Source organism: Crinia signifera, chromosome 2 (assembly GCF_055691185.1).
Source record: "Crinia signifera chromosome 2, ASM5569118v1, whole genome shotgun sequence".
Classification (NCBI taxonomy): domain Eukaryota; kingdom Metazoa; phylum Chordata; class Amphibia; order Anura; family Myobatrachidae; genus Crinia; species Crinia signifera.
Genome location: NC_139218.1, coordinates 404,433,917 through 404,447,190, shown reverse-complemented (window position 1 = coordinate 404,447,190; position 13,274 = coordinate 404,433,917). Strand labels below are relative to the sequence as shown.

At 45.9% G+C, this 13,274-nt stretch overlaps 1 protein-coding gene across 1 annotated transcript in view; it reads right to left on the bottom strand.

The window, feature by feature from the left end:
- Positions 1–13,274, bottom strand: part of LOC146058639 (transient receptor potential cation channel subfamily M member 2-like) — a 263,946-nt gene that overhangs the window by 32,967 nt on the left and 217,705 nt on the right. The window contains exons 19-21 of the mRNA XM_083170912.1: positions 9,897–10,032; positions 5,198–5,369; positions 4,820–5,000 (exon numbers count right to left, since the gene is read on the bottom strand). Coding sequence (XP_083027038.1) covers positions 4,820–5,000; positions 5,198–5,369; positions 9,897–10,032 — 489 coding nt within the window. The remainder of the gene's footprint in view (positions 1–4,819; positions 5,001–5,197; positions 5,370–9,896; positions 10,033–13,274) is intronic.

Genomic DNA, 13,274 nt, shown 5'->3' with positions numbered 1-13,274 from the left:
CTGCTGCGCTATATAAGACACTAGCGGAATCTACTGCGCTATAGAAGACACTGTAACGGAATCTGCTAAGCTATATAAGACACTGTAAATGAATCTGCTGCGCTATATAAGATGCTGTAACGGAATGTGCTGCGCTATATAAGACGCTGTAACGGAATCTGCTGCGCTATATAAGGCACTGTAACGGAATGTGCTGCGCTATATAAGGCACTGTAACGGAATCTGCTGCGCTATATAAGACGCTGCAACGGATTCTGCTGCGCTATATAAGACGCTGTAATGGAATCTGCTGCGCTATATAAGACACTGTAACGGAATCTGCTGCGCTATATAAGACGCTGTAACGGAATCTGCTGCGCTATATAAGACACTGTAACGGAATCTGCTGCGCTATATAAGACGCTGTAACAGAATCTGCTGCGCTATATAAGACGCTGTAACGGAATCTGCTGCGCTATATAAGACGCTGTAACGGAATCTGCTGCGCTATATAAGACGCTGTAACGGAATCTGCTGCGCTATATAAGACGCTGTAACAGAATCTGCTGCGCTATATACGGCGCTGTAACGGAATCTGCTGCGCTATATAAGACACTGTAGCGGAATCTGCTGCGCTATATAAGACGCTGTAACGGAATCTGCTGCACTATATAAGACACTGTAACGGAATCTGCTGCGCTATATAAGACACTGTAACGGAATCTGCTGCGCTATATAAGACGCTGTAACAGAATCTGCTGCGCTATATAAGATGCTGTAACGGAATCTGCTGCGTTATATAAGACGCTGTAACGGAATCTGCTGCGTTATATAAGACGCTGTAACGGAATCTGCTGCGCTATATAATACGCTGTATAGGAATCTGCTGCGCTATATAAGACACTAACGGAATCTGCTGCGTTATATAAGACGCTGTAACGGAATCTGCTGCGCTATATAATACGCTGTATAGGAATCTGCTGCGCTATATAAGACACTGTAACGGAATCTGCAGCGCTATATAAGACGCTGTAACGGAATCTGCTGCGCTATATAAGACACTGTAACGGAATCTGCTGCGCTATATAAGACGCTGTAACGAAATCTGCTGCGCTATATAAGACACTGTAACGGAATCTGCTGCGCTATATAAAACACTGTAACGTAATCTGCTGCGCTATATAAGACACTAACGGAATCTGCTGCGCTATATAAGACATTGTAAATGAATCTGCTGCGCTATACAAGATGCTGTAACGGAATCTGCTGCGCTATATAAGACACTAGCGGAATCTACTGCGCTATAGAAGACACTGTAACGGAATCTGCTAAGCTATATAAGACACTGTAAATGAATCTGCTGCGCTATATAAGATGCTGTAACGGAATGTGCTGCGCTATATAAGACGCTGTAACGGAATCTGCTGCGCTATATAAGGCACTGTAACGGAATGTGCTGCGCTATATAAGGCACTGTAACGGAATCTGCTGCGCTATATAAGACGCTGCAACGGATTCTGCTGCGCTATATAAGACGCTGTAATGGAATCTGCTGCACTATATAAGACCCTGTAACGGAATCTGCTGCGCTATATAAGACACTGTAACGGAATCTGCTGCGCTATATAAGACGCTGTAACGGAAACTGCTGCGCTATATAAGACACTGTAACGGAATCTGCTGCGCTATATAAGACACTGTAACGGAATCTGCTGCGCTATAAAATACACTGTAACGGAATCTGCTGCGCTATATAAGACACTGTAACGGAATCTGCTGCGCTATATAAGACGCTGTAACGGAATCTGCTGCGCTATATAAGACACTGTAACGGAATCTGCTGCGCTATATAAGACGCTGTAACAGAATCTGCTGCTCTATATAAGACGCTGTAACGGAATCTGCTGCGCTATATAAGACGCTGTAACGGAATCTGCTGCGCTATATAAGACGCTGTAACGGAATCTGCTGCGCTATATAAGACGCTGTAACAGAATCTGCTGCGCTATATACGGCGCTGTAACGGAAACTGCTGCGCTATATAAGACGCTGTAACGGAATCTGCTGCGCTATATAAGACGCTGTAACGGAATCTGCTGCGCTATATAAGACGCTGTAACGGAATCTGCTGCGCTATATAAGACGCTGTAACGGAATCTGCTGCGCTATATAAGACGCTGTAACGGAATCTGCTGCGCTATATAAGACGCTGTAACGGAATCTGCTGCGCTATATAAGACACTGTAACGGAATCTGCTGCGCTATATAAGACGCTGTAACGGAATCTGCTGCGCTATATAAGACGCTGTAACGGAATCTGCTGCGCTATATAAGACGCTGTAACGGAATCTGCTGCGCTATATAAGACGCTGTAACGGAATCTGCTGCGCTATATAAGACGCTGTAACGGAATCTGCTGCGCTATATAAGACGCTGTAACAGAATCTGCTGCGCTATATAAGACGCTGTAACGGAATCTGCTGCGCTATATAAGACGCTGTAACAGAATCTGCTGCACTATATAAGACGCTGTAACGGAATCTGCTGCGCTATATAAGACGCTGTAACAGAATCTGCTGCGCTATATACGACGCTGTAACGGAAACTGCTGCGCTATATAAGTAGCTGTGCATAAATAATAAATATAAAAGTGGAACAAATACTGTTAGATTTTACTCTATGGGGAAAATACTGGCTGGTTTTGTATGTAGACCACATGTTAAACTGGGCAAAAACACCTACAGATTAATCTTTACAAAATGTCCTATGGGAACAAAGATCTGGCATTGTACCGGAGCATATGATGGCCATTTTCTCCCAAACGCTGCAAAATGAACAAAGATGATTGTTTAGATGAATATGTTCGATTTAATGAATTTAACCAGTTTGTCTGAATGACCATTGTCTGTTTTCCAGAGTTTGGGAGCAAGTATTTCATTCTCATATACTCCAATACATTACCAATATTGTGTTCCCACCAGACAGATAAATAGGTGTTTACCCCGCATTAGACAGAGTTATTGTTACACCCCACCCAGGTCTTCTTTTTTATTTACTTACAAATCAGAATTAGGCCTTCAGTATAATATAGGGTACTTGTGTATTATCACGGCGCCCCCGATATTAAGTCGCACGACTTTTAATCGCATTGCATGCCATACACTGGATGCACACCGATGTGATGCGATTTAAAATTGTATAAGCCCCCTAATGGGTGCTTGCAATGTTAAATGCACCCCCAGTGGCGTAACAATAGCACCGCAAAGCCCGCAGTCGTGGGGAGGCGCAGTGTAAGTTAGTGGTGCTAATGTAATGCCCCCCACCCCCCGCAGCTTTACCTGTCAGCGCTGCGGTGGTCCCGGCTCCCGTCCTGACTTCATTCTGGAGACGGACCATAATAAAATGTCCGCCCCCATATAGCAGACAGTTCTCTGAAACTGGGGGCGGACATTTTGTGATGGTCCGTTCTTGATATCAGAATGAAGCCAGGACGGGAGCCGGGACCACCGCAGTGCCGACAGGCATCCCAGCTCCCACCCGCATCGCTGACAGCCAGACTCTGAGTAAGTTATGGGTGGCGGAGAGGTGGGGAGGGGCAGGGGGGAGCACCAGAAATCTTTGGCGGGGGGGTGCAATATTTGAAGTTACGCCACTGTGCACCCCCACACCACCCCCAGTATGAACGCCAACCCGAAGCATGGTGAGCGCAGCGAGCCCGTGAGGGGCAGCGGTATGCGTCCTCCGACCTTTTCATACCCCCACAATCCACGTCGGTGTGGAGTTGATTGTATATAGTGTGGCGAGCGTAGCGAGCCACCGAGCACGAAGCGTGGCAAGTGCAGCGAGCCCCGCGAGGGGACGCGTATTCCCCTCGCGTATTCCCCCCGCGTCCACTCGCGGGGCTCGCTGCGCTCGCCACGCTTCGGGCTGGGTGGCTCGCTGCGCTCGCCACGCTTCGGGCAACTACAGAAAGGACTAGTGATAGGAGCGATAGATCAGGGTCGCTGCCGTTTTGGGTACATTGTGCAAGGTCAATGTTCAAACCTGAAAAACAAATATGAATACAATTGTGTTATTAAATCTTGTGCATTGGATGTACAGCCAGAACCTCTATTATCATTATCACGCTATATAAAATCAACTCCAGGCCGACGTGGGGGTATGAAAAGGTCGGAGTACGCGTACCGCTGCGCTCGCCACGCTTCGGATTCACGTTCATAGTGGGGGTGGCGTGGGTGTGCATTTAACATTGTAAGCCCCCATTCGGGTGCATTGCATCGCATTGTATGGCATTGTATGCCATATACAATTCTATACAATTTTAACATTGTATGACATCGGGGGAAATCTCGTTGCATCGCATCGCATAACATCGCATGCCTTATGGTCTGCGATGCGATGGGCGCCAGGATAATACACCAGTACCTAATATAGTACTGGAACTGGTTTGTAATTCAGATCTGGGACCTATTCACTGCAATCGAAAAGCCGGTACTGGGGAATGCTCTCATCTCCCATCGCCGGCTCAGGTGACATCATCCACCCAGCATTATGCTGGGGGTGTAAAAAGGGTCAAAAGTTGTGCTGCACCTGGGTTGGAGATGGGTCCAAAAACCTGGGTACGACCCAGCTTTTAGGTGTAAAGGGGTATAAGTGAATGACTCATGAATAATTATCTCCAACACCAGTGATCTGCTATATAATCCACAACTCATTGGAAGGAAATGTTGTGTCTTACAATAAATGACTGACTGGATATACAACACATCACATGTCCATAACCCATTAGAAGTAGAACACACAGAATCACAGCACATATACCATGGAGTATTATTCTTACCCAATTATCGAACACAAAACGTTGATCATAACAAGTGTGGCAATTATGAGAAACAGACACAACAAGATTATGGTCAGCCATTCTGGAAATAGAGGGATTCCGTTGCCATCGTTGTACACACATTGCGATAGATCAGGGTCGCTGCCGTTTTGGGTACATTGTGCAAGGTCAATGTTCAAACCTGAAAAACAAATATGAATACAATTGTGTTATTAAATCTTGTGCATTGGATGTACAGCCCGAACCTTTATACTCATTGTATTTTGTATCACAACTCATCCTGTAGCATCTTGATCCTGTGCATTGGATGTACAGCCAGAATCTCTATCATCAATGTCTTACGTATCACAACCTGTCCCATAGCCCTATTTAACTCACCATCCACGTCTAATGGAAGATCCCCGAAAAGGGTCAGGTATGGGTAATAGACAACGTGCCGAAATATCCAGTCCCAATTTGTCTCATTAATATAGAGAATGGCCTGCTTCGGGACCCCGTAGGCAATAATCAGAATAAACAGGATGAAGACGTAGAAGTAAATTTCCTTCAGCTGGAAAAATAAAGTAATAAAAGATACACTGATCACTTACACTGAGACACACAATACACTATAACACTGATCACTTACACTGAGACACACAATACACTATAAAACTGATCACTTACACGGAGACACACAATACACTATAACACTGATCACTTACACTGAGACACACAATACACTATAAAACTGATCACTTACACGGAGACACACAATACACTATAACACTGATCACTTACACGGAGACACACAATACACTATAAAACTGATCACTTACACGGAGACACACAATACACTATAACACTGATCACTTACACTGAGACACACAATACACTATAAAACTGATCACTTACACGGAGACACACAATACACTATAACACTGATCACTTACACTATGACACACACTACACTATAACACTGATCACTTACACTAGGACACACACTAAACTATAACACTGATCACTTACACTAGGACACACACTACACTATAACACTGATCACTTACACTGAGACACACAATACACTATAACACTGATCACTTACACTATGACACACACTACACTATAACACTGATCACTTACACTATGACACACACTACACTATAACACTGATCACTTACACTAGGACACACACTAAACTATAACACTGATCACTTACACTAGGACACACACTACACTATAACACTGATCACTTACACTGAGACACACAATACACTATAACACTGATCACTTACACTATGACACACACTACACTATAACACTGATCACTTACACTATGACACACACTACACTATAACACTGATCACTTACACTAGGACACACACTACAACATAATGTATAGCACAACATAACCAGCGACAAAGATATGTATATTATTGGGGGTACAGTGGTTGATCTGGGAGAGGTAGATAGGTGTGGATATGAGAAATCTGCAGAAAACTGAAATTTAGCCAAACTTCAAACTTGGGTTATCTCCATTGGAGGGGAATATATTGCATAGGGCAGATGGGCTGTTGTATAAAATGTCACCTCATAGTGATGATCTGGACCATGGTATTATCTTATAGCAATTGTTAGTTCACCAGAGTTCTTGACAACAGCTGTTTACCTTGGACCATGATATTCCAGCAGCTGCAATTGAATTGAAGGACAATCCCCTATCACCCACAGACTAATGGATTGTGTGAGAGATTGAATGGAACCCTCAAGCACCTGTTACAGGCCTATGTGCAATCAGAGCTGAGGGACTGGAAAAAGCTCTGCAGCAGCTATTGTTTGCACATGGGGAAGTGCCCCCAAGACTCTACTCTATGGCTGCAGGATCAGAGGACCACAAGCTCTAGTACAGTACATCACAGATGGTTAGGAAGTTTGGTACTTGTTTCCTATCTGGGCGCCCACGATCAAAATCGCGGTGATCGGGGGTAAAAATCGCGGTGATCGCGGTCATCGCGGGCATCGCGGGTAAAATTGGATGGTCGCGATGCCCGCGATGACCGCGATCACCGCGATTTTCCCATAGGGAACAATGTTAAAAAGGCTGATTGACCGCGATTTCACTGTTAAATGGCTCAATTGACCCGATTTGGCCATATTAACCCTGAATTAGGCCCAATTAACCCTTAAATGTCCCCCCCAATTTTTGACGCCACCCCACGATCCACGCCAACCCGAAGCGTGGCGAGCGCAGCGAGCCCGCGAGGGGCGGCGGTACGCGTCCTCCGACCTTTTCATGCCCTACTATCCACTAGGGCGTGGTGTGAGAATATAATAGTGTGGCGAGCGCAGCGAGCCACCGAGCCCGAAGCGTGGCGAGCGCAGCGAGCCCCGCGAGGGGACGCGGATACCTTCACTGTGAAGGCCACGAGGGGACGCGCATAATTGTGAAGGTATCCGCGTCCCCTCGCGGGGCTCGCTGCGCTCGCCACGCTTCGGGCTCGGTGGCTCGCTGCGCTCGCCACACTATTATATTCTCACACCACGCCCTAGTGGATAGTAGGGCATGAAAAGGTCGGAGGACGCGTACCGCCGCCCCTCGCGGGCTCGCTGCGCTCGCCACGCTTCGGGTTGGCGTCGATCGTGGGGTTGCGTCAAAAATTTGGGGGGACATTTAAGGGTTAATGGGCTCTGTAGCCCATTTAACATTGATTCCTATGGCCAAATCGGGTGGATTGAGGCATTTAACAGTAAAATCGGGTCCATCGCGGCTTTTAACATTGATTCCTATGGGAAATCGTGAGCATCGCGTCGCGGGCATCGCGGGTACATTTATGGCCGGCCGCTACGCGACCGACGCGATTTTTCAGGTTTAACATGGTTTTCAATGGGAAAATCGCGGGCATCGCGTCGGTCGCGTCGCGGGCAGGCATAAATGTACCCGCGATGCCCGCGACGGGCGCCCAGATAGGAAACAAGTACCGGAAGTTTTATTGATCATGGTCAACACATCCTGCAGTTCGTGGCACAGATGTGGGAAAGGATTGTGAGGTTAATGGCCGTAACACAAACCAGCCTCCAAGGGGCACAGACCCACCAATCTGAATGGTATAAACAGAATGCCAGACTAATTAAATCTATGATAAATATATTGTTTTGATTTTATTTGTGTGACCTTTTTTTAATCTATTCATTAATGATATAGGAAGTGATATAGGGCCTTATTTTGGTTCATTCTTTCTGACAAAATCCTTCTTAGATGGACAAAACCATGTGCACTGCAGGGGGGGCAGGTGTAACATGTGCAGAGAGAATTAGATTTGGGTGAGTAATTTTGTTTCTGTGCAGGGAAAATACTGACTGCTTTATTTTTACACTGCAATATAGATCTCACTTTGAAGTAAAACCCCACCCAAATCTAATTCTCTCTGCACATGTTACATCTGCCCCACCTGCAGTGCACATGGTTTTGCCCATCTAAGAAGGATTTTGTCAGAAAGAATAAACCAAAATAAGGCCCATAGTGAGTACAATTGCAATATTTGCGGACAACATGAAATTGAGTAAGGAAATCAACTCAGAAGAGGATGTGGCTACACTACAAAGTGACTTCATTAAACTGATAAGGTGGGCGGAAAATGCAGTTTAACATTGATAAATGTAATGTAATTCATTATGGGGAAAAATAACACGATAAATGGAGTTATTATAGGGAATTCTGCTGTAGAGAAGGACTTGGGCTTCATCATAGATGAAAAATTGGGTAATAGTGCGCACTGCTCAAGTGCAGCAGCAAAACTGGATCCATTTTTGGCCACTAAGGGAATCCCATAGATATGACTTACTCAAGTCAGTATTTACAAGTTTGATAGGTTGAACTCGATGGACTAACATCTTTTTTCAGGCTTAATTACTATATGTTACTATGTATGACTCCCATTACATGCCCATGACACTCCTATCACATGCAGGTCCAGAAGCCGAAGCATCTTGTGATTATTAGCAGTTGGCACATGCAGAGCTGGATTAAAGGGGGACTCGGAGGGGGGGTTCAGTCTATCTAAGGCCCCCCTGTGGTCAGCATAAATTAAATTCATTTTTTTGCAGCTTAAGGTTTTGTGCATGGCAGTGGGGTAGTGCTGCAGCTTCACCAATCTGCCAATGTGACAATGATTAATGGTGCTGATTATTGGGAGCCAAGGCACACCAACTGCACAGGTGTGTAGTGCATTACTGGGAGTTGACTAAGTCCCATGAGACTGCACAAGAGGTCAGAGGCTGAGAGGCTTGTGGTGAGTTCTGAGTGGTGAAGCTCATCACATGCTTCTCAGGTCCATGGAGGACAGCAGCAGCCTCATCATGGGAGGGTTTTTAATCAGAGGCAGCACTGAGCTTGTGAGGTCTCCTACAAAGTAAGGTACAGAGTGACAAACTTAGGCTTTACATATAGTATATATATATATATATATATATATATATATACACACATATCTATCCCTCCATTGACCATGTTTATACTACCATTACCCTGTGTTTTGACAGTGTAATATTCTCCTGTGCAGTCTGCGGCCAGTAATGAATATTGGAAGGAGGCCCTCTGTCTAAAGTGACCTGGGCCCCCCAAAGGCTTAATGTAGCCCCAGGCACCATATAAAGCAGTAGCAGTGTGCACATGCACTACATCATGCGCCTAGATAGAGGAGGAGGACACACAGATTTATCTCAGGGGCGTGTAGCTTGGCTTCCATGTTTGTACCGTAAGAGACATGATGCCCAATGTCCTGCAGCCAGCGTGGGATAGGTGTATAGCCCAATACTAATTATGATACATACGCAGGAAGCGGCACAAATACTGGGCAGAGACTGAATTAGAATAAAGAGCGGTATCAGGCTGCTATGGACGTCTGCCTATGTCGCACTTTGCGCAGATTCTGAATCAGGCCCAAAACATATAAATATACACAGTAGGTTTCCATATGAGGAGAGAGCGATTATTTAGAGGAATTAGTACATTTGGCTTATCCCAACTTTAATTAATAACAAGAACAATACCTGAAACATAACAACGGTTCACAGGACATTGTCCAAATAGACGTCTTACCATGCGGCGAAAAATGATGATGTGCCTTCCCTGGACCTTACTAACGGTGAAGATTTGCAAAATACGAATACAGAATATGATGTAGGCCACAGAGAGGAAAACTCGTCCCAGGTATACCGTATCTGCACGAACTAGCCTAGGAGAGTAATACAATCACAGAGTCATTGTAGAAGATGGTTAGAGTCCAAATTCACAACATGCCCTACTGACGGAGGCCCTAGTTCCATTCCTGGCTCAAGGAGAACAGAGGTCTGAATACGGCCGAGGACACATTCCCTACTGACGGAGGCCCTAGTTCCATTCCTGGCACAAGGAGAACAGAGGTCTGAATACGGCCGAGGACACATTCCCTACTGACTGAGGCCCTAGTTCCATTCCTGGCACAAGGAGAACAGAGGTCTGAATACGGCCGAGGACACATTCCCTACTGACTGAGGCCCTAGTTCCATTCCTGGCACAAGGAGAACAATGGTCTGAATACGGCTGAGGATACATTCCCTACTGACGGAGGCCCTAGTTCCATTCCTGGCACAAGGAGAACAATGGTCTGAATACGGCCGAGGACACATTCCCTACTGACGGAGGCCCTAGTTCCATTCCTGGCTCAAGGAGAACAGAGGTCTGAATAAGCCAGAGGACATATTCCCTACTGACGGAGGCCCTAGTTCCATTCCTGGCTCAAGGAGAACAGAGGTCTGAATACGGCCGAGGACACATTCCCTACTGACGGAGGCCCTAGTTCCATTCCTGGCACATGGAGAACAGAGGTCTGAATACGGCCGAGGATACATTCCCTACTGACGGAGGCCCTAGTTCCATTCCTGGCACAAGGAGAACAGTGGTCTGAATACGGCGGAGGACACATTCTCTACTGACTGAGGCCCTAGTTCCATTCCTGGCACAAGGAGAACAGAGGTCTGAATACGGCCGAGGACACGTTCCCTACTGACGGAGGCCCTAGTTCCATTCCTGGCACAAGGAGAACAGTGGTCTGAATAAGGCCGAGGACACACCCATACCCAGGTTTGTGGCTGATGTGCGGCAATAAAGGGAGTATGTCCCAGCAGCAGCATGTGTCTGACATAGTGGCAGAAGAGCAGGAGGAGGAAGAGGAAGCCATGTCCCAGCAGCAGTCTGTTTCTGACATAGAGGCAGAATAGAGTGAGAAGAAGGAAGCCATGTCCCAGCAGCAGTCTGTTTCTGACATAGAGGCAGATAGAGTGAGAAGAAGGAGGAAGCCATGTCCCAGCCATTATCATGTGGCTCCTTGCTGGTTAATCGTAGACCCAATTTAGGGTAACGGTGGTGTGGGGTGCGGTGCTCCTGGACTGGATGGGCTGGGTGACTTTAGTGCGGCATGCCCTTACATTCTATTAACACTTTTCCCTCACTAACACTATCTCTATCCTATTTTAATTGCATTCATTTATCTCTCTCCTTTTATATAGCTTCGGCTTCCTAACACTAATTATTAACACTTAGTATATCACTGGCATGCCGCGCTGGGCTTCCCAGCTTATGATAGTTTTTTGGGGTGCCGCACCCTGCACCTAGATATAGCGCTAGGGACCCCCAATATACAGAGAAGCCTTGACGCGGCTTGGGGGCTTATCATACAACCTGCGCAGGTATATGTAACCAATATCTCTGAATTCTATTATCATGTAGTGTTCTAGATTGGTTACTAGCATTGCTCAGTGTGTTGAGGGAAAAAATGTCTTGTTTTACTTAACCAGTATTTAACCCCTCCCTCATGCACCTGGGAAATGCTACTGAACTAATTGAGCATCTACCACTATCTGTATGTATGTTGTTAGAGGCAGAAGGGAGCCCATATTAGGAGGAGATGTGGGTCCTGATATGCCACATGGAGTAGTTTGGGGTTGCTCCAAGGTAGGTAGCTCTTAGTTTGGATATATCAAGTAAGGAGCCATTATCATGTGGCTCCTTGCTGGTTAATCGTAGACCCAATTTAGGGTAACGGTGGTGTGGGGTGCGGTGCTCCTGGACTGGATGGGCTGGGTGACTTTAGTGCGGCATGCCCTTACATTCTATTAACACTTTTCCCTCACTAACACTATCTCTATCCTATTTTAATTGCATTCATTTATCTCTCTCCTTTTATATAGCTTCGGCTTCCTAACACTAATTATTAACACTTAGTATATCACTGGCATGCCGCGCTGGGCTTCCCAGCTTATGATAGTTTTTTGGGGTGCCGCACCCTGCACCTAGATATAGCGCTAGGGACCCCCAATATACAGAGAAGCCTTGACGCGGCTTGGGGGCTTATCATACAACCTGCGCAGGTATATGTAACCAATATCTCTGAATTCTATTATCATGTAGTGTTCTAGATTGGTTACTAGCATTGCTCAGTGTGTTGAGGGAAAAAATGTCTTGTTTTACTTAACCAGTATTTAACCCCTCCCTCATGCACCTGGGAAATGCTACTGAACTAATTGAGCATCTACCACTATCTGTATGTATGTTGTTAGAGGCAGAAGGGAGCCCATATTAGGAGGAGATGTGGGTCCTGATATGCCACATGGAGTAGTTTGGGGTTGCTCCAAGGTAGGTAGCTCTTAGTTTGGATATATCAAGTAAGGAGCCATTATCATGTGGCTCCTTGCTGGTTAATCGTAGACCCAATTTAGGGTAACGGTGGTGTGGGGTGCGGTGCTCCTGGACTGGATGGGCTGGGTGACTTTAGTGCGGCATGCCCTTACATTCTATTAACACTTTTCCCTCACTAACACTATCTCTATCCTATTTTAATTGCATTCATTTATCTCTCTCCTTTTATATAGCTTCGGCTTCCTAACACTAATTATTAACACTTAGTATATCACTGGCATGCCGCGCTGGGCTTCCCAGCTTATGATAGTTTTTTGGGGTGCCGCACCCTGCACCTAGATATAGCGCTAGGGACCCCCAATATACAGAGAAGCCTTGACGCGGCTTGGGGGCTTATCATACAACCTGCGCAGGTATATGTAACCAATATCTCTGAATTCTATTATCATGTAGTGTTCTAGATTGGTTACTAGCATTGCTCAGTGTGTTGAGGGAAAAAATGTCTTGTTTTACTTAACCAGTATTTAACCCCTCCCTCATGCACCTGGGAAATGCTACTGAACTAATTGAGCATCTACCACTATCTGTATGTATGTCCCAGCAGTAGCCTGACATAGAGCCAGAGAGAGCAGGAGGAGGAAGCCATGTCCCAGCAGCAGTCTGTTTCTGACATAGAGGCAGATAGAGTGAGAAGAAGGAGGAAGCCATGTCCCAGCAGTAGCCTGACATAGAGCCAGAGAGAGCAGGAGGAGGAAGAGGAAGCCATGTCCCAGCAGCAGTCTGTTTCTGACATAGAGGCAG